A 21,261-nucleotide genomic window follows, 5' to 3' on the forward strand; every position below is an offset into this window, starting at 1 on the left:
TTAACCAGGAACTGGGTCTGTGAACCCTCTGCTAGACGTGCCGCGCCCTGGAGCGCACTGCGTCTTGCTGGGGCTCGGCTGTTCCCGTCTTCCTGAATCTAGGCCCGTTAGCTTTCCATCTTCTCCCAGCTCAGTGGAGCGTCTACAGGGACTGGAGAGATGCTTCCCTGACGACCCCTGTGGGCACAGCCCCTCCTCCTCTCTACGGCCTGCCTCCTGCACTGAGAGTGACCTCCCAGGGGCGCTGGCTGTGAGCTGACTTTTCTCCCCAACTGAACTGTAAGCTTCTGAGGGCAGGGCTCCTCCTTGTCAAAACCTGTATCAAGGATGACGAACCCAGTGCCCCGGACAGAGTGGCTTCTCAAGAGGCGAATACAGCTCAGGATTTGCTGTGGACGCTACGCCAGGTGCTGTCACTCTAGGGGAGGGGACAGCCAGCTGGCCAATGACCATGTGCTATGCTAAGGAAGAGAGGAAGGGTCTGGAAAGCTTCTGAGGAAACAAAACCTTGGATCTATGCTAAGACCTGGAAGATGAGTTGGAGTTGGTGGGAGAAGGGGGCTGGGGCGGCTTGAGTTTTCCAGACTCTTTTCCTGTGTTTTATTTTAAAATTATTTTGAAAAGCTTATATGGGCTTATGGTCTTGAATTCCGAAGGTATGAAAGAACCCAAAAGGTGGAGCATGTTTCTCGTTCTCTCACTCCTACGTTGGGGCCACGCAGGTGCCCGCTCGGGGCAGCGCCCTGCTGCCTGTACCTTCTAGAGACAGTCACACAGATACAAACATGATTGCTCTTTTTTGGCTTGGCCTCTTGTCCAGGCCTCTTGTCCCCTCCTTGCCATTCCTGCCACATGACTGTGGGTCCCTTGTTTCCCCAGAGACCTAGGGGTCCATTGTTCACTCTGCTCTACATGGCTTCACAGTGGCGGGCAGCCTCAGGAGCTAGCTAGGGTCCCGAGGGAGGGATCTGGGAGGGCTTCCTGGAGGAGGACACTTAGATCTATGCTTTTCCAGGGACTCCCATCCCCCAGTGACTCATTCTTGGCAAAGACCAGCTCTCTGACTCCCAAGCATCCCCATCATCCCAAACCAGGAGTGCCTAGATGACCCAGTGAAACTGTGATGTCTCTGACCCCACAGATACAGCCCATAGCCCCCTGGCTCAGGGCCTTTAAGTTGCTTTAAATCAGACCACCCTATGGACCTGCCCAGGGACAGTCCTAGGAAAAAGGGGCTGACATCCCCTCCCCATCAACTGAGGGTGCCTCCGTTTGCCCCCAGGGTTCCTAACCTGACCAATGTTCCTCCCTTTGGAAGACACAGGGGCTTGTGTGTCTGCCTCAGATGGGCAGCCCTGACACCCAGGGGCTGTCCCACAGAGGGGCGCCGTCCCGGCACATGGTGCAAGGGGTCACGGCGGGCCCAGCCCTCACCCACCTGATTTGTTCTTGTATTCAATGTCAAAGCCTGTGATGATGCTGTTCCCGTCAAATCGCTGGGTCCAGCGCAGGTTCATGCTCCGGGCCTTCACCTCCCGGATCTCCAGCTCTGGGGGGTCGGGGGGTTCTGGGGGGTGGCAGGGGAAGGGGGCAGAAGTGAGGATGGCAGCAGAGAGCTTGGCCTCCTGCCGACCCCTACAGAGGACCAGGGATCTGCCCTGCGGGATCCGTGTCACCTGTGATCCACCCAAGGGCCCTGAGCCCTGGAGTTCAGGCAAGGCAGGAGGGGGTGAAGGGTGCCCGGCAGCAGGGCTCAGAGGCAGAGGGGGGCCTACTCGGTTCCTGCTCTGCTCCCCTCTCTTCCTTAGCCCCTTTCCTCGGAGCTGACAGCCTACTTTCCCCCATGCAGAGCTCCCAACTTTTCCCAGCTTGACTTTCCCTTCCCACACCTCCTGCAGGGTCTGCGCCCACAAATCCAGGCCCCCCACTTCGGGAGCAGCAGAATGCTCCACAGGGGCTGCAGCCATTGCAGACCTCGCTGTATGCAGTGTGCCTGGAAAGACCCCATCACCCCACTCTGGGCAGGAGGGAGGGTGGATGGAGGCTTTCCTCAGAGCTGTTTCCCGTCAGCCTCCACTAGATGTGGGCGGTGTCCCTGCTCTTGAGGGGAGTTGGCAGTGAGCTCCGGGGTCCCAGGGGAAGGGGCTGGGGGCGTGGGGCAGGTGAGGTACCTTGCACCGTGAGTTGGATCAAGCCCCGGTCCTCCCCGTACGAGTTGATGGCATGGCAGCTGAAGAACACAGAGTCCCCACGGTCAGCAGGCTTGAGCTGGGAGGCGGCCAGCAGGGGCAGAGGGCGGCGGCAGGGAGAGAGGGAGGAACGGGGAGAGTCTTTTAGAGCTGGTCTGCTGAAGGGGGCCCATCTAGCCAGGGGTCAGCAAGGCCACCTTCTTCTGGGAGGGGACCCACCAGGGGCTTGTCAAGGGCTCCTCTTTCCGGAAAGTTCAAAGGATGGAAGTGTGGAAGAGTCCCTGCAGGGAGGCCAGCTGAGGAGTTCCAAAAGAGGGAGGGGCTGAGGGGGTCCAGGAGGGAGGGAGGGGCTGAGGGGGTCCAGGATAGAGGGAGGGGCTGAGGGGGTCCAGGAGGGAGGAAGGGCCTGAGGGGGTCCAGGATAGAGGGAGGGGCTGAGGGGGTCCAGGAGGGAGGGAGGGGCTGAGGGGGGGACCCAGGGTAGAGGGAGGGGCTGAGGGGGTCCAGGAGGGAGGGAGGGGCTGAGGGGGTCCAGGATAGAGGGAGGGGCTGAGGGGGTCCAGGAGGGAGGAAGGGCCTGAGGGGGGGACCCAGGGTAGAGGGAGGGGCTGAGGGGGTCCAGGAGGGAGGGAGGGGCTGAGGGGGGGACCCAGGGTAGAGGGAGGGGCTGAGGGGGTCCAGGAGGGAGGGAGGGGCTGAGGGGGTCCAGGATAGAGGGAGGGGCTGAGGGGGTCCAGGAGGGAGGAAGGGCCTGAGGGGGGGACCCAGGGTAGAGGGAGGGGCTGAGGGGGTCCAGGAGGGAGGGAGGGGCTGAGGGGGGGACCCAGGGTAGAGGGAGGGGCTGAGGGGGTCCAGGAGGGAGGGAGGGGCTGAGGGGGTCCAGGATAGAGGGAGGGGCTGAGGGGGTCCAGGAGGGAGGAAGGGCCTGAGGGGGTCCAGGATAGAGGGAGGGGCTGAGGGGGTCCAGGAGGGAGGGAGGGGCTGAGGGGGGGACCCAGGGTAGAGGGAGGGGCTGAGGGGGTCCAGGAGGGAGGGAGGGGCTGAGGGGGTCCAGGATAGAGGGAGGGGCTGAGGGGGTCCAGGAGGGAGGGAGGGGCTGAGGGGGGGACCCAGGGTAGAGGGAGGGGCTGAGGGGGTCCAGGAGGGAGGGAGGGACTGAGGGGGTCCAGGATAGAGGGAGGGGCTGAGGGGGTCCAGGAGGGAGGGAGGGGCTGAGGGGGGGACCCAGGGTAGAGGGAGGGGCTGAGGGGGTCCAGGAGGGAGGGAGGGGCTGAGGGGGGGACCCAGGGTAGAGGGAGGGGCTGAAAGGGTCCAGGAGGGAGGGAGAGGGTTGAGGGCATCCTGGGGGGAGGGAAGGAGGGGCTGGGGGTGTCCTGGGACGGAGAGGCTGGGGATTCCACACATTTAAAGGTGAGCAGTTGTCAGAAAGGGGATAGAGTGAGGTTCTAAGGCAGAGGTTGGTGGATGAAGGAGGGAAAAGGAGAGGTACTTTTTGGGGTGGAGGAGGGGCTCCCAGACTTCCCATTCACCTCCTTTGGATACAGATGCAATGGCTGTAGGCTCCCCACTTTCTGAGACTGGGGCGTGGGTGCTCACCTTCAGCGTGGAGACAACTTCGTCGCCGTTGTCCTTGGTGGCGATGGCATACCGCATGACGCGGTCGGGGTCGATGACCGTGTCCCCCTTCTCCCAGCGGATGATGATGGGCCGCTCTCCCCGCGCCGTGCAGTTGAGCTCCTTGGCGTGGCCCTTGATGGCGATGGTGGTGTTGGGGTGGGAGGTGATCATGGCCGGGACTGGGGAGGGGAGGAGGCGCAGGAGGCCCCAGTGAGGGGGAGGGGAGGCCAGCCAGGGGAGAGCACGTGCCCAGCGCCGAGGCCCCGCCCCCCCGCTGCCCCTCCCCACAGAGCACCTCAGCCCCAGGGCGAGGGTCTAGTAACGGTTGGGGGAGGGTACAGAAAACTCCACTGCCTGTCCCTTTCTCCCCAGCCCACCCACGACCGGGGCAGCCTCTCTCTTCACCAGGGGTTCTGATATTCCGTGGACCCCTTTTCAGAATCTTTTAAAATGCATAATATACATAAAATGACAAAGGAAACCAGATATGCTGAAGTATGGTTATACCAATATGAACATTCAAAAGCAAACATTTGATACAGTATATCATATAATATATGTTCTGTATTCCTCTTTATGAAATAAGATCTAGTGCTGGATTGTATTAGAACGATTTTGTAATAGTGATGAGCACAAATGATATTTTGAGATATCTGCCAGGGCTGTGATATGAAAATACCTATTGGTCACAGTCACAGGTGCTGCTACTGCTGTGGTTTGTTGCTTACGTTCAAAATGGAAGAAGTACAAAATTTCAGTTAGAAGTTAGTGAAAAAAAAGATGCCATTTTACCCCAGCCCGAATTCATGGACCCCTTGAATTGGATCCATGCACCTTTGGCGGGGAGGTCTGTGGACCCTGGGTTACACGCCTGGTACCTCTGCTTTGTGTCCGTGGCTCGAGCTCTCTCCACAGCGGTCAGCTGGTTTACCCCCTGCTCCTAGGCAGCAGGGCCCTCCCAGACAGCTGAGAAACTCTCCTGTTCTTCCAAACAAAATGCAACAGAAAACCCTGGCTAGCAGCACCATAGTTAAGAACCGTCAAGCCCACTAATAGGTTCCCCCATCCCCCGTCCCCCAACCAATGACCTGAGAAAATCGTCATGAAACAACCAAGGCCCTGGCTGGCCATCAGGAGAGCCCACCCACTGCCCTGACAAGAGGCATCTCAATCCTGACCCTCCTCCAGGCCCGAGCACCATGGGCAGCAGGAGGAGGGTGGGGCAGAGGGAAAGATGGTCTCGGGCCAGTGACATCCTGTCCCCTTTTTCCCCCATCAATTCAACAAACATGCATCCAGCACCTATGCCATTACACGGCATAGTGCCAGGCTTGGGGGAGACGGGGTCCTTGCCTCCTGGGAGGAGGGGGGAAGGGGAGGGGGAGGTAGGCACCTGTGCGAGCAACATGAAAATAAGGAAAATCTGACGAGTTTTTCAAGGAGGTATCAGGAGAAATTAATTTTGGTGGAGGAGTGTCGGGGAAGGCATCACCCAGCCATTCAACGAGCATTGATGGAGCACCTACTGGGTGCCAGACCTTATGCTGGGTTCTGGAACCAACAGTGAGCAGGACAAACCCAATCTCAGGGAGCTTCGCGGCAGTGGTGAGAACAGACAACCCAATAGCAGTTCCAGGAAAGATTGCTAAGCACTGTGCTAGGAGAAGTGCTCACCATCTGACGTGGCAGGATACACATGGGGAGAAAGGGTACCCTAAGTGGTGGAAACTGCTGGAGCAAAGGCTCAGAGGCAACGATGTGTAGGGCAGATCCCAGAGAGATAAGAGATCTGATGCAGCTGGAGGACTGTCCTTGTCCTCGCCATTTCCTCACCACTTTCCTGGGAAACCTTGCCTCTTAGAGTACAGGTCCCCAGGGCTCTCGTCTCCAGAGGAGTGCCCATGAGCCACGCTGGAGTACACACATTAGGGGGCACTGTGGTTGACTGCAAGAATCAGACAGCATTTCCCACCCCCGCATTGCGGGAAGGACCCCTGCTCACACTGAGCTCTGCAGAGTAGAGAGCCAGCTCAACAGACCCCCCTCACTGGCCTGCTTGGGCCATGGGACAAGAGGATGGTCTGTCTTCTCTCTCTTTACACACCCCCCACCCCGGAGGCTCCCCTCTGGGGCACCGCATCCCTGCTCCCTTCTGTGGATGCCCCTTTCTTTCCCTCCTAGCATCCTCAGGATTTTTCTCCCCTCCAGTTTTGTTTTGTTTTGTTTTTGGCTGCCTGCTTGGCTTGCGGGATCTTAGTTCCCTGACCAGGGATTGAACCTGGGCCCCCCTGCAGTGAGAGCTCAGAGTCCTGACCACTGGACCGCCTGGGAATTCCCTCCCCTCCAGTTTTAAACACCTACTCAGACAACATTCTTCCCAGCAAACTCTCCAGGGTCCTCTGACTTCTAAGGACAAATAAGCCTTTGGAGAAAGGAAGGGAGGCATGGAGCTGTAATAGTGTGACCTGAGATGCCAGGCAGTGGGCGAGGGGACATCTGGAACAGGTTTGGGGTATGAAGGGTGGTTTCTGGCATTCCCCGAAGTCACCATGTAGCCAGCTACCTCCTCTGCCTTCTGTCATGTGGGACTGGATCCTGAGGGCAGCTCTGGCTCCTGGCCCCTGCACCAGCATCTCAGCACAATCCCCAGCCCCGGCTCATCATATAACGAAGCAGATAAATTTTACAATGCACGGCATCACACCAATATACAATAAAACGCGGAACACAAATAACGAGGTGCAAGTTATAATGAAGAAAAAGCCTGCAGTCAGAGACACGCGAGTATGAATTATTGACTAAGGTTTTACACTCTCAAGGATGTGCGGAGGAATATTTTTCTATCAAAGATTTGCATAATTCACTCGCATAAACCTGGGTGGAATATAGAGTAAGATTTTTACATCAACAAGTCGGGCCTTGCATTGCAGAAGCCTGCATTTTTCCTGGAGGATTGAAATGCTGGGATGTGGCGGGAGGGGCGCATGAACTGTTTCTGCTCCCCGCGAAGTGAATGGTCAGAGACTGGGGCCTGGCACCCTTGCCTGGCCTGAGCCCTGAGGCCTTCCTGGGGAAGAGGAGGCCTAGCTCTCAAGAGGCCACCGCTGAAGCCACAGATGAGCCGGGGGCGTTCATGCTGAGGGGGGGTGTGTGCGCGTGCGTGCACATGCACGCACGTGTGAAGGGGGATGGGGGCAGGGTCAAGCCTCAGCGTAGGTCACAGGTCCGGAGAAGGAAGGGGAAATGATGAGTCTTTCTTTGGTAGGAGGACCTCAAGGCTCTGCACCAGAGTGAGAAACTGGCGGCTCATCCCTGTTTTGCTCTCCAGGTAGGGCTGTACTAGCCTGTCCAGGGCCTGTGTGTGAATTATAAAGGCACCCCTCTGGCTGGAGGCAACATGGTGCTGGGAGCCAGAGCTTGGCCAGTGGAGCAGGGACTGGGTTCCAGACTTTACTTGCCCCTTAGGCTATGTAACTTTGAGCAGTGCACAACCTGTGCATTCATACATGCCAGTCCCACCTCACAGGGTCTTCCCAATCAGGTTTGTTCAAAGAGACAGACACAGGGGCAACCAGAAACAACAGGGCCTCAAGAGCCCACTTGGTCCTTCAGCCCTGAGTATTAACCACACCTGGGGCCAGGGGGGTGGGCTCCCTTCACCATTGTTATGGCAAACAGCATGCAGCAGAACCCGATGTTCTCCTCACAGCCCTGCAGCTCAGGGCAGGTTCAGGGGAGCTCATCTGTGAAGAAGAAGAGACTGCTTCTGTGGACCCCAACCAGCTTGAAGAGCTTGGGGGCCAGACGAATGTGTTTCTACCCAGCTATGTGGTCTTTAATACAGGCTACTTGACTTCTCCGAGCCTCAGGCTCATTATGGGTACTATTCCCACCCCAAGCGTCTCATGCTCCTCTCCTGTTCCACGAAAAGCATCAGATAAATGCACGCACACCTTAAGATGTTACTCGCCATCTATTTTACAGAATCACAGAGTCCTAGAGTTGCAGAGCCCACATAACGTTCAGTATAGTAGCTATTAGCCACATGCGGCTATTGGCCACTAGAAACGTGGCCAGTCCAAACTGAGATGTCCTGTGACTGTAAAGTACACACTGGATTTCAAAAACACAGGAAGAAAAAGAAAGAATGTAAAATAGCTCCTTAATAATTTTACGTTGATTACATGTTAATATTTTAGATATATTGGGTTACATAAAATATACTATCACCGTGAATCTCACCTGTTTCTTTTTACTTTTTTGAACATGTGACAACTAGAAGATTTTAAATTACATAGGTGGCTTGCATTTTGTTTCTATTGCAGGGCACAGGTATAGATCATCTACCCAGACCCTTCGTTTTACAAATGAAGAAACTGAGGCCACGCAGGGAAGTGGTTTGCCCCGGTCATACTAATAAACAGCAACACTTCTTAAAAGTGGACAGATGGGAGAGGCGATACATAACGTATGAAGCTCTAACACTAATGGTGGAAGGTGAACTGATGCCAGGAGAACTAGCGCCCAGGTCTTCAGAACATAGAATGACAAGCTCCAAATTACTCGTGAAACATCATGTCTTGTTCTGGGCTCTCTACTTGATGGAGGACGTTGACAAGCTGGAGTGCGACCAGGAAGATGGACAGACTTCAAGCCATGCCATTTGAGGAGTGGCTGGAAACTGGGAGCGTGTAACTTACAGGGAGTGGGTGGGACATGGCTCAACAGCTCTCCAAAAGGGGGAAGGCAGACCTCCTGTTTGGCCTAAGAAGGAATTTCCCAGTAGTTTTGGCTGTTTAGGGAAAGGGCTGCAGTAGAGGCAGGGAGCTCCCCATACTAGACCACCTGGGCAGCGTGGAGAAGATTCCATGTCTTTGGGCCCCTGCGGGTGTCCGGGTCTCAGGAGAGAGGAAAGATGGTCTGGGAATCTGGCTCATTGTTATGGGAGGATTCTGTGAGCGTACTCTTCGTGCGTACAGGAGTCTTTAGCCCCTCATCCTGGGCAAGAAGCAGAGGACCTGCTTCCTCTTTTCGTCCTGCCCTACGCAGTCTGCCTGTCAATGCCAGAACAGGGGACTGTGTCGCTGTGCCCCTCCCCCAGACCCTGTCCAGGCCTCCAAGGGCCTGGGTGCCCTCCTGAGCCCACAGACCAGGGGCCTCCACCCTCCTGGCTGCTGTACTTAACAAGGCAGCCCCCTAATAGAGGGGAGCCCAGGGCAGCAGGTGCCCGCCCTATCTGCTCTCCTCTTCCCTCCATCCCTCTCTTGCTTCTTGCTCTGGACCACAAAGTCACTCGGCTCCCCTGAATCACAGTGGTAAACATAGGTGAATCCTCACTGCACCGAGACCTGGCTGTGCTCCAGAGCGCTTCCTGGGTTGAAGGCAAACCCCAGGAATTCCCTAGAGAGATGTTCGTGTGCGGTCACCTGCAGGAGCACAGATGCACGCGTGCGCACACACATACAGAGCCAATGTCAAAAACGCCCCCAATGGACAGTCACAAACACAGTCACCCTCACAGCCTACACTCTGACACCCTTACCGTAAACTCACACGCGGTGTCATACACAGGTAGCCTGATGCAATTGTCAATTGCATGTCGATATCCTGATGTGATTGTCTAACACATATCTACTCACAGCCCTGCGTCACATAAGTGCACCCTCCCTCTACACACACACATACACACACACAGACACACACACACACACTTTTATGGTTACCTTTTACTGGGAACTTCCCATGTACCATGTGCTGGCAGTGTTCTAGTACTTTACATGAATTAAGTCATGCGGGTAGGTACTGTTATTATTCCCCAGCTCCAAAGCCTGGGTCCCGATGTATTTCTTGACCAAGCACCATGGCCTTCCTGTGCCCACAATGCCCCTGCTGGAGCAGGCAGTCTGCTGGATGCCGTGGCCTCTTGGTTCACTGCTTACTGGCCTTCTCCAAAAACAACCATGAGAAGTAAGTCTTACTATCCCCACTTTTCACATGAGGAAACTGAAGCTTCCAGAAGGCAGTTTTTCCCTCTTTAAGCCTGTCCTACTGTAGGGGCTGGCCACCTCTGGCTGTCTGTCTGTCTGCCACGCATGCACAAAGAATCTGGCTTTGGGAAATGGAATTTGGTTGTCAGCAAAACGCCGTGGCTTCTCTATGGTGGGTGGCCTCGGCAGGCCTCTCCTAGGGCAGGTGTCAGGGACTGCAGCTTTAGGGGTAGGGGCAGGAGAGCCAGGGAGGGGGCGGGGGCCGTACGCACAGGGCTGAGTTCTGCGTGACAAGTGCTAACAGCAGCCGCAAAGGCAACACAGCGCTCCAGTAGGACACAGGAGGCTTTAACGAGATACAACTTCTCTGCTTTCCTGCAGTGTAATTCAATTAACAGCCAGGGAAACCTAATTCCTTTTTACAAAGAGGGGTGCAGTAAGAGATTCTCTGGGGATTTGGGAACAGGGAGGGGCTGGGCTTAAGGGCATCAAGGAGACCCAAGTGGGTGAGCTGCCCCTTAATACATAGCTCCTTCCAACACAGCTCCTTTAGGTGGGGAGGGTGGGCTCTTCCCTGTGGTCCTGTGGAAGGTCCTGGGGTGAGCTGGGCCAGTCTTTTTTTTTTTTTTTATTACCAGACACACATACCTTCTACATGAGTTCAGGTGACTGCAGTCTCAGGATACATGACGGCTCCTGGTTCCTGCTCGTGCCCACCCTGGAAGGGTCTGGATCAGCAACTTCATCTCGGCCCACTTTTGACCCCATGGTACTGGTAAATATAGGACTCCCAACAAAGTCCACTCTGACGCATGGCCACATATGCCAGATTTGCCAAAATAGGTCTTGCAAAGCCAGGTGGCACCTGCTGAGCTGCTTGAATCCTCCCACGTCCTTTATGCTCTAACTTCCTCAACTTCTTCCCATTTACACCAAAGTCACTTTTTTTCTCTGTGGGCCAGTCTCATTCAAAGCTTTACAACCCCGGTACTTGGTATAGCACCGGCACTGCACATGGCCAAATTGGGGCAGATTCTGGTCGAACCCTAAGGGGCTTCCTGATGACTCCCAGGGCCCTTCCCTGACACCCCATGTCACTGCAGATACCTCTGGGCATACCTCTGCCTCCTCTGCCTCCAGAGATACCTCTGCCTCCTCTGGGCATCGAGTGTCCCTGGCATGGCACGTGTCACACTGCAGTGTCCTTGGCTCTGACTGTGAGACTCCAGGGCAGAAGCATCCGTGTTCAGGACTTAGCATGTTTTTGTGGAAAGAAGGCAGGCTCCCCCAGTGCCCTGGGGCAGCCTGCCCTGGTCCACAGACTCACTCCAGGGCAGGGAGGAGCCTCGCTGGGCCTCTGGCTTGCAGGCCACGGCCTTATAGCCCTGCAGAATTCCCAGATTTCCTCCTCCTGGATCCAGTGGGGCTTTATAGGCTGGAACCACAGAGAGGAGAAAGGCACCAGCCTCCACAGTGGATTCACCCCCGCCCCCCGCTCCAGGGCCCTCCTGGGGCAGCAAGCCGAGGGGAGAGGAAATCAATTTCAGAAACAAGACAGTTGTCAGAATCCGATGAAACCGGTTCACGTCTGTGAAATTACTCGCAGGCCGGCTCCTGTCACCCCCAGGTCCTGCCTGGACCAGATGCTATTTACATTTTAATTTGATGTGAGAGGCTGATAGATTTTTAAAACACCACAAGACAGCTCTGCTTCCTCACTTCCCCCCGCCCCCCAACCCCGAGCATCCACAGACTTTCTGACTAACCCCCAGGATTGGGGATGGAGTTCTAGGGCCCCTAGACCCAGCCATGGGGATTATAAACTCTGCACCTACTCGGCCCCTCCTTTACCGCTCCAGCTTCCCTCTTCTCTGGGATACCACCCATAAGCTGGGGTGGGCTGATCTTTGCAGTTTACAGAACACCAGAACATCCTTTATCAGGAGCTTCATTCCTGTTAAGGAGGTAGCCTGGGGGCTTTTAGCCCCCAGAGTATCAGTGAGGAAATGGAGGCTCAGAGAGGCTAAATGTTTTGTCTAAAGTCACACAGCTGGTGAGCGGCAAGAAGCAGCAGCCCCAAGTCCCCTGACAATTCACCAGCGCCCTTTCCTCTACTTTCATCCAGCCTTCTCCTTCTGCCTGGTGGACTGTTCTCCCACCTTGGGCTTTGTCCCAGAAGTAGGGAGCTGGGTGGGAATGACACGATGTGGAGGAATCCTGGGGGCAGTGCAGGAGGCTGAGAACTGGAGGGCTGGGCCGGTGGGGCAGGAGGCCAGTCCAGGGCCAGCTGGGGCTGGGGGCAGGAGTTAGGGGGCAGGGATTCGGGCCTTCTCTGTCTCTGTCCCCCTCCCTATCTTCTGCCTGATGATTGGAGCTCAGCTGGTGTTTCTGACATTCCCCTAGTCACCAGGGAGGGAAGATTCAGTTACGAATACCCAAAGGAGGAGAGCAGCGTGTGCAGGAAGGAGGACGTGGAAGAAGAAGGACATGAATGCCACCAGCTGTTGGGAGAGGCCTGATAAAATGGGAAAGAGGTGTGGAATGTTGCATTCCAAAAGGAAGCCTGGGGTACTTCTTAACCCCATTCGTGGGCACCGGTGTATGATAATCCTAGAAGTTCACATTATTGCCGGCTTACTATTTGCAGGCACTATTCTGTATTCCTTTACGTGCAGTAACTCATTTAATCCTCAGAACAACCCTGTTTTTATTCCCACTTTACAGATGGGGAAACTGAGGCTTAGAGAAGTAAATTGCCCAAGGTCACACAGCTATAGGCAGCAGAGCCAGGATTCAGGGCATCTGTGGTTTTAGCCATGATGTGACACTGGTCAGAGAAGGGCAGGAGGCAGGAGAGCAGAATGGGGATGCAAAGAGTCCAGCTTCTCTGAAGAGAAATACAGCCAAACTGGGGGTGAAGCAGATTGGTCTGGGAACCCGGACAGCAAGGGGTTAGGCTGTTCTGCTCTTCTAGGTGGGTGGCCTTGGGGGAGGGGGTTGAGGAGCTTTCCACAGGGTCTGAGGGAAGAACCCTAGTGCTAGATGACCCTCCTCTTCCATCCCCATTCAAGTGGATATCCCTCTGGTCCTTTCTCTGCCTCAAGCAGGACAACCTCAAGGCCAATAAGGTTGGAAGAAGGGCAGCAAAGTCATGGTGTTCTTCACCAACCTTAAGGACGGGACTTGACTGTCTCAGGAAGTCCTTCTGAGAGCCTAACTGAAATCTCTTCAAGAGTCTCGTAGAGTTTTTTGCTAAAAAGGATGCTTTCTCTGGCACGCTAAAATGCTTTTCTGGATGTCCTCCTCCTTGCCTTTGGGAGAGGATTTTCCAGGGGACAGCGCGTGCCCTGAAGGCTCTAGAGAGCTCTGCACACCACCTTGCCATGGGAGAAGGGAACCTCCCAGCTCCGAGGCTCTCATCTCCTTTTGTTTCCAAAAGGATTCCAGGCACCCATCTGAGGTGAGTGGGCCCCTCCTTCCCTCCAACTCAGCCCACTCCCCTCCCTCCCTCCAAAGGCTTGTGTCTCTGCTCCTTGTTAACAAGATCCTGACAAGAACCGCAGCCCTGTTTGGCAGTGTGAGATAAGCTGCCACAAAGGGGCATTGTTGGCATGTGGGGTGGTCGCCTGCGGAGGGGCGGGGTGGGTGGGAGAAGCTCTTCGCGCTCAGCCCTGGCAGCCGCTCCAGGCTTCCCCTGGGGAAGGGCTGGTGTTGGGGGTGCCTTCTGGTGCCTGCTTTGTTTTTTCCTTCTTAAAGAGCCAGGGCCTAGCATTGTTAATTTGATTGCACCCACTTCGGCTTCTTGTCTCCCCTGATTAGCCAAGCTCCACCTGAAGCATGAGATTAATTCAAATTGCATGGAAGAAATCAGCCTCGGCTCTGAGAGCTGGTGGGGAGGTGCCCGGGGACCCTAGCTGTCCACTGCCCGTGCACGTGGGGAGCAGAACTGACAAACAGTGTATGTGTGAAGGGGGCGGGACGCAGGTCATGGACAACTATGGGGTCTTTGAGACTTGGACTGCAGCCCTGTTTCTGCTGCACGGTGGGCCCAGCTGAGACCCTCAGACTCACCAGGTCTTGCTTTCTCCAGCCATAAAATGGATCAGTCAGTCCCTCTCTTGACTGCTTGCCAAGGAGCATAAGCACAGGGTCGGGGCCCGGGAGGTGGGGGTAGTATTCTCACATGAGGGTGGGACTTGGTCCTCCACTGCCTCTGGTCTTCTACTCTGCCCAGAATCTCAGAAAAGTGATAGTGATAATGAAAACAGCTAATGTTTATTGAATGCTCATTATGTGCCAGGCACCCTGGTTAATGCTTTACATGAATTATTTCATTAAATCCACCCCCCAACCCTAGGAGGTGAGTCGTATTTTTATTCCCATCTTAGAGATGAGAAAACACTCAACTCTGAAATGACCCTGAATATCAGAATCCTTTCAGAGACAAAAGGAGACACCACCATCTTTCTTTAATTACTTGGAAGGTAGAATTTAGGGGTCATTACTCTGAATACCCTAGAGCTGGGGTCACCAAACTTTTTCTGAAAAGGACCCACAGTACATATCTTAAGCTTCGCAGGTCATAGGTCTCTGTTTCAACGACTCAGCTCAGTTGCTGTAGCTCGAAAGCAGCCATGGACAATAGGATATGAAGAATGGGCGTGGCTGGGCTCCAGCAAAGCAGGCGGCTGGCCGGATATGGCCCTTGGTCAGTTTGCTGACCACTGCTCTAGGGTTAGTGCACAGGAGAAGCTGGGCTTGTCGACTCTCAACAAAGAAGGAGTTTCTGTTAGGAGGCTGGTTGCATTCAGACAAGGGCAGTTGTAGGATATTGGAAAGGAGAGCACTTCAGCTTCCAGAGTTCTGGAAAGCATGCAGTTATGGATAATAAATCACTGGGCCTGGGGATTGTTGTGGTTTGAATTGTGTCCCCCAAAAAGATATGTCCAGTCCTAGATCCTGGTACTAAGGTAGGAGATAGATGGGTCCCAGGCTGAACAGTTTCTCTCCTGTGGACAGAAACTCCATAATAGCAGAAACTCCATAAAAGCAGGATGATGGAGGAGGCTGGGCCCTGCCCAGATGGAAGATAAGAGACCACGTATTCCTCATTCTTGAAATCAAGGAGACCTCTCCAACTACACATGCGCAGAAAGGCTCCGTGGAGGTCAAAAAGGGAGGGGGCACCACCTCGTAGTAAGTGATGCCAGCTACCCATAGGCCTCTTCACTAGAATCCATCTTGGCTAAGAGATGCGCACGCACACAGGGGAGGACCCTGAGATAAACCAGATACGGACTCAGAACCAGGCAAAGCAAGATGACTGGTCAAAGGAAACCCAGAAGAAATGACACATAAAACTGATTTAAACTGCCACGAGTGAGCGACTCTCTCTCTCTCTAGGCCCGCCCATGTGTCTATCCACACGTACTCTTTTTCCTCCTCATAGACACTTTACTTGCTTCACTACTTTCCGTCTCTGTGTGGAAATTCATTTCTTCATAGCTGACGGGCCAGGGCCTTATTGCTGGCCACTGGTCCCTGGTGGTCTGGTGGCCAGGATTCAGCGCTCTCACTACCGCTGCCCAATCTCTGGCTGGGAATTGAAATCCTGCCTCAAGTTGCTGCAGGCCGAGGCCACATGAGATCAGGACCTGTGAATGTGACCTTATTTGGAAATAGGACCTTTGCAGATATAATTAAGACGTCTTACTGGAGTAGGATGGTCCTTAGTCCAATATGACTGGTGTCCTTATAAGAAGGGGAAGGGAGACACACACAGAGGGAAGATGGTGTGAAGACACCCGGGGAGACAGAGGCAGAGGGTGGAGGGATGCATCCACAATCCAAGGGATGCCCAGGATCGCTGGCAGCCCCCGGAAGAGGCAAGAAAACACGTTCCCTGAGAGCCTGCGGAGAGAGCACAGCCCTGCCGGCACCTTGATTTGGGATTTCTAGCCTCCCAGAACTGTGAGAGAATACAGTTCTGTTCTTTAAGCCACCCAGTTTGTGGTACTTTGTTACAGGGGCCCTAGGGAACGAATACAAGGTTCCAGTGTGTGACAGAAATTCCCTGTGCAGAGTTTCCAGGAGGACAGCCACAGACTGTCCCCATGGAGCTGGAGGGGGCTTCCTGAGGTGGGAGGTTGTGGGCTTCGTCCTCTCTGCTCTGTGGGCAGCCCAACCCCGTTACACCCCCAGCGCCACGGACAGGCTGGCAGCAGGCGAGCAGCGGCGGGAGCATGCCCGGGCCACAGTGCCCTTGCCCGCAGCTTCCACCCCAGCACCTGGCCCTGGGATGCACACCCGCTGCCCATGAGCAGTGCAAGCAGGAGAAAATTTTCTCCCAATCTCGACTTTGCCAGGTCTCAAGTCTCCGTAGACCTGAGAGGCCCACGTGGGAGCCCGACGGTGTCCTGAGTACTGGGCAGGGATGGGGTCGGGGCTTGGGCTGCCGGGGAAAGCCCACCCGTGTCATCCTTCCCGGCCCAGGATAGGACAGCTGTTAGTCACACAATGACTCGTGAGTCACCTGGCGAGGTGGGAGCTGTAGGGGTCATTGGGTCCAGCACACTCCTCTGAGTAGAAATCCTGGCAGAAGGGCAGCCAGGGTTTGGCTGCGTCAGGGCACCCCCAGCACAAAGCAAACATGTCATCTCTCCACTCCCATTTTTTTTTTTAAATAATTTGAAAAATATTTATTTATTTGGTTGCCCTGGGTCTTAGTTGTGGCTCACCGGCTCCTTAGTTGTGGCGTGAGAACTCTTAGTTGCGGCATGTGTGCGGGATCTAGTTCCTGGACGAGGGATCGAACCCGGGCCCCCTGCATTGAGAGTGCAGAGTCTTAACCACTGCGCCACCAGGGAAGTCCCGCCACCTCCTTCATTTTTATTGGTGGCACCGTCATACTTATCCCTTAGCCTGGAGCCCTTGACTCTCCCCCATCCTTTTGCCCAGTCCATCATCCGGGCTGGCACCTGTTCCTTCTCAGCGACTCTTAGGCTCCCCCTTTCTCTCCATTCCCTGCTCAAGACCTGAGGAGCACATCCAGACTTCGGCGCCACTATCCATCCCCTCATCCCCAGCCCTCCTATCAGACGTCCTCCCCACCGCCTCCCACGCCTTCCACCTGCCCGCCCTCCTTTCTTCCCTTTGTCGATCCAAACCCTACCTACTCCTAAGGTTCCACCTGAGTCCTGCTCCCCTAGAAAGCTCTGTCTGACCATGTATGTCCACACTGGGTTTTTCCTTCTCAAACCCAACACTGCACGTGTAACCCCAGACCTTTTTATTTTTTAAAAAAATTTTCCAGTCTGAATGCTTTGTATTTGTTAAAGTGAATTTAGCAAGATTTAAGTGTACAAAATCAATGCACACACACAAATTTTTTTTTTCCTATTAGTATAAACAATCAGAAAATGAACCGGACCTTTTAGCACGCTATCTTGCCTCGTTTCCTGAAGGTTAGTGCCAGCTTCCTAACTAGTTTGTAAGCACCCTGAGGGCAGGGGTGGTGACTTACTCTTGCTGTTCTCTCTTTCTCAGACCTTGAGGCCACATTGGACACATAGGGGCTTCTCAGGAAGTACATGTTTATGGCTCGACCGATCCAATAATTTATTCCGCCCCTGCCATTCAGAGGGGCTTTGATCACAACCGGGGGAGCAGCTCTGGGCTCCCCACTTACGGCAGGGTCTGGAGGCACTAATGTAGCTCTTGGCCTGTCTGCATTTTCTTATCTAGTAAACTGAGGCACCCAGTGATAGCCCTGACTCCCTTGTGCCTCGAAATTACTGGCACATTTTCCTTGGTTGGCAAATACAATGAGTGTAATTTTGTTATTACAAATTTTGTTATTAACATCCAGACCCGCTGGAGCTGAATGCAGGGAAAGCCTTGGATGATCCCTTAGAGCCCAGATCCATCTGGAAGGTCTGCCATGCTCACGGTCATGGGGACTGACTGCAGGGGTGACGGTGGAGTGGTGGTGATGTGCTTTGTGCCACCACTGCCCAAAGCCTCTAAGAAGGACGTAAGGGCCCAGATGAGGGCGTGGGACAGGAGCTTTCAAACTGGGAATGGAGGTTGCACAGGCAGGTTCATTCCCGTCCCTTCACTAAAATCTCTCCTGCTGTCAGGGGACGTGGCTTGCTGTGATGATGAGAGGGGGTGGGACTGGGTTGGGGGGTTGTTTCATATGGAGACTTTTTTTTCCTACCTTAAAACCTTTGTACAAAGGTCCCTTTGGGGGCTGGGTTTGGACGTGACATAACTTGCTCCAATGATACTGTTGGCCTTTGGAGGTCAGTACGATCTCCCATGTTTCTCTGATTTAGAATTGCTTTTTTAAATCAACCCCTAAAACACTAAAGGCCCCAGCTTCTGAAAGATAGGTTCTGGAACTGTGATCACACTGCCTGCCAGGTCTGCACTGGTGCAGCAAATGTCACCCACTCGTTGAGCTCTGCTAACGCCTTGGGGGCTGAGGGAGAGGGAGAGAAGAATCGTGACTCCTCTGAGCACAGGAGCAGACTGAGCCCCAGGGAGAGGGAGTGACTGACCCCGGTTCACCTGGAAGCAGTGGGGGACGTGGGGGACAAGAGATCAGGACTCTCATCTCCCTGGTCAAGGCCTTCCTGTTCCCTAAGCCTTCTACTCATTTTGGCCTCCCTGGGTCCTACATAGGGCGGGGGAGCCCAAGCTGGCCCATGGCTTGACCTCCTGGCCAGGGCTCAGTGGGGGCTGCAGGAGGGAGCCTGGCCTGGTGACAGGATGCATCCAGCCTGGTCTAGAAAGGGAGCTGTGGGCTCTGGGCAGCCATGTCCTCTGGTTGGAGACTCCTTGCCCTATGGGAAGGGTGGGCGCTGAGGAGGGCAGAAGAGGCCCTCTAGAGCAGGAGCCCCAGTCACCAGGCCTAAGGGAGGTGCTGCTTCTGCCTGACAAGGAGGAGATTCCTTTGGGTAAATTTGAAATTAGGACCACCTCAGGTCATCAGATACACAGTTATCTTTCCAAGGTTTTGCATCCTGACCTCTGCACCAGTGGTCAACCACTGGTGGGTGACCTGGTCTACCCAGGCCCAGGGCTTCCTTCCACCAGGGTGGACACCCCCTTCCCCACTTCCTTAATCCCCACTTGGCTCCTCCTCTCCTCCCTCCTGAATTCTGTGACTCTGCAGCTGCCTGTGCGCTCTGGAGGGCTCTTGGATATGGCTTTAATTGGTCTGACATTTTGCTAAACAAACAAATCAAAACTCAGACCAAACAGAGAGCCCTTATGGGTTTAATTGGCCAAGGGTTTTGCCTTGGCCCCATCACTGGAGCTTTCACAGAGTGGAGGAGAGTCTGGGGGATGCAACAGGACCTATCTAATCAGGTAACCTGCAGCAAAAGGGGGCTGCTGAGTCCTGTGCAGTAGTGGCACCAAAACACAGCCAGCAAGATAGCCTCATCCACCAGAGGGCAGACAGGAGAAGCAAGAAGAACTACAGTTCTACAGCCTGTGGAAGGAAAACCACATTCACAGAAAGATAGACAAAATGAAAAGGCAGAGGGCTTTGTACCAGATGAAGGAACAAGACAAAACCCCAGAAAAACAACTAAATGAAGTGGAGATAGGCAACCTTCCAGAAAAAATTCAGAATAATGATAGTGAAGATGATCCAGGACCTCGGAAAAAGAATGGAGGCAAAGATTGAGAAGATGCAAGAAACGTTTAACAAAGACCTAGAAGAATTAAAGAACAAACACCTAGAAGAATTAAAGAACAAACAAACAGAGATGAACAATACAATAACTGAAATGAAAAATACACTAGAAGGAATCAATAGCAGCATAACTGAGGTAGAAGAATGGATAAGTGACCTGGAAGACAGAATGGTGGAATTCATTGCCACAGAACAGAATAAAGAAAAAAGAATGAAAAGAAATGAAGACAGCCTAAGAGACCTCTGGGACAACATTAAACGCAACAACATTCGCATTATAGTGGTCCCAGAAGGAGAAGAGAGAGAGAAAGGACCAGAGAAAATATTTGAACAGATTATAGTCGAAAACTTCCCTAACATGGGAAAGGAAATAGCCACACAAGTCCAGGAAGCACAGAGAGTCCCAGGCAGGATAAATCCAAGGAGAAACATGCCGAGACACATAGTAATCAAACTGACAAAAATTAAAGACATAGAAAAATTATTGAAAGCAACAAGGGAAAAATGACAAATAACATACAAGAGAACTCCCATAAGGTTAACAGCTGATTTCTCAGCAGAAACTCTATAAGCCAGAAGGAAGTGACACAATATATTTAAAGTGATGAAAGGGAAGAACCTACAACCAAGATTACTCTACCCGGCAAGGATCTCATTCAGATTTGATGGAGAAATCAAAAGCATTATAGACAAGCAAAAGCTAAGAGAATTCAGCACCATGAAACCAGCTCTACAACAAATGGTAAAGGAACTTCTCTAAGTGGGAAACACAAGAGAAGAAAAGGATCTACAAAAACAAACCCATAACAATTAAGAAAATGGTAATAGGAACATACATATAGATAATTACCTTAAACGTGAATGGATTAAATGCTCCAACCAAAAGACACAGGCTCGCTGAATGGATACAAAAACAAGACCCATATATATGCTGTCTACAAGAGACCCACTTCAGACCTAGGGACACATACAGACTGAAAGTGAGGGGATGGAAAAAGATATTCCATGCAAATGGAAATCAAAAGAAAGCTGGAGTAGCTATACTCATATCCGATAAAATAGACTTTAAAATAAAGAATCTTACAAGAGACAAGGAAGGACACGACATAATGATCAAGGGATCAATCCAAGAAGAAGATATAACAATTATAAATATATATGCACCCAACATGGAGCACCTCAATACATAAGGCAACTGCTAACAGCTATAAAAGAGGAAATCGACAGTAACACAATCATAGTGGGGGACTTTAACACCTCACTTACACCAATGGACAGATCATCCAGACAGAAAATTAATAAGGAAACACAAGCTTTAAATGACACAATACACCAGATAGATTTAATTGTTATTTACAGGACATTCTATCGAAAAAGAGCAGATTACACTTTCTTTTCAAGTACACACGGAATATTCTCCAGGATAGATCACATCTTGGGTCACAAATCAAGCCTCAGTAAATTTAAGAAAAATGAAATCATATCAAGCATCTCTTCCAACCACAACGCTATGAGATTAGAAATCAATTACAGGGGAAAAAAGGTAAAAAAACACAAACACATGGAGGCTAAACAATACATTACTAAATAACCAAGTGATCACTGAGGAAATCAAAGAATACCTAGAGACAAATGACAACGAAAACACGATGATCCAAAACCTATGGGATGCAGCAAAAAGCAGTTCTAAGAGGGAAGTTTATAGCAATACAAGCCTACCTCAAGAAACAAGAAAAATCTCAAATAAACCTTTCTATGTAAG

The 21,261-nt window shown here is 53.0% G+C and overlaps 1 protein-coding gene across 2 annotated transcripts in view; it reads right to left on the reverse strand.

The window, feature by feature from the left end:
• DSCAML1 (DS cell adhesion molecule like 1) overlaps window positions 1-21,261 on the reverse strand; it is a 349,722-nt gene that overhangs the window by 47,395 nt on the left and 281,066 nt on the right. For both annotated transcript variants that reach the window (XM_057552943.1, XM_057552941.1), the window contains 3 exons: window positions 3,786-3,985; window positions 2,172-2,268; window positions 1,439-1,567 (listed from right to left, as the gene is read on the reverse strand). In XM_057552943.1, the coding sequence (XP_057408926.1) occupies window positions 1,439-1,567; window positions 2,172-2,268; window positions 3,786-3,985 (426 nt within the window). The remainder of the gene's footprint in view (window positions 1-1,438; window positions 1,568-2,171; window positions 2,269-3,785; window positions 3,986-21,261) is intronic.

Source organism: Balaenoptera acutorostrata, chromosome 9 (assembly GCF_949987535.1).
Source record: "Balaenoptera acutorostrata chromosome 9, mBalAcu1.1, whole genome shotgun sequence".
NCBI classification, from domain to species: Eukaryota; Metazoa; Chordata; class Mammalia; order Artiodactyla; family Balaenopteridae; genus Balaenoptera; species Balaenoptera acutorostrata.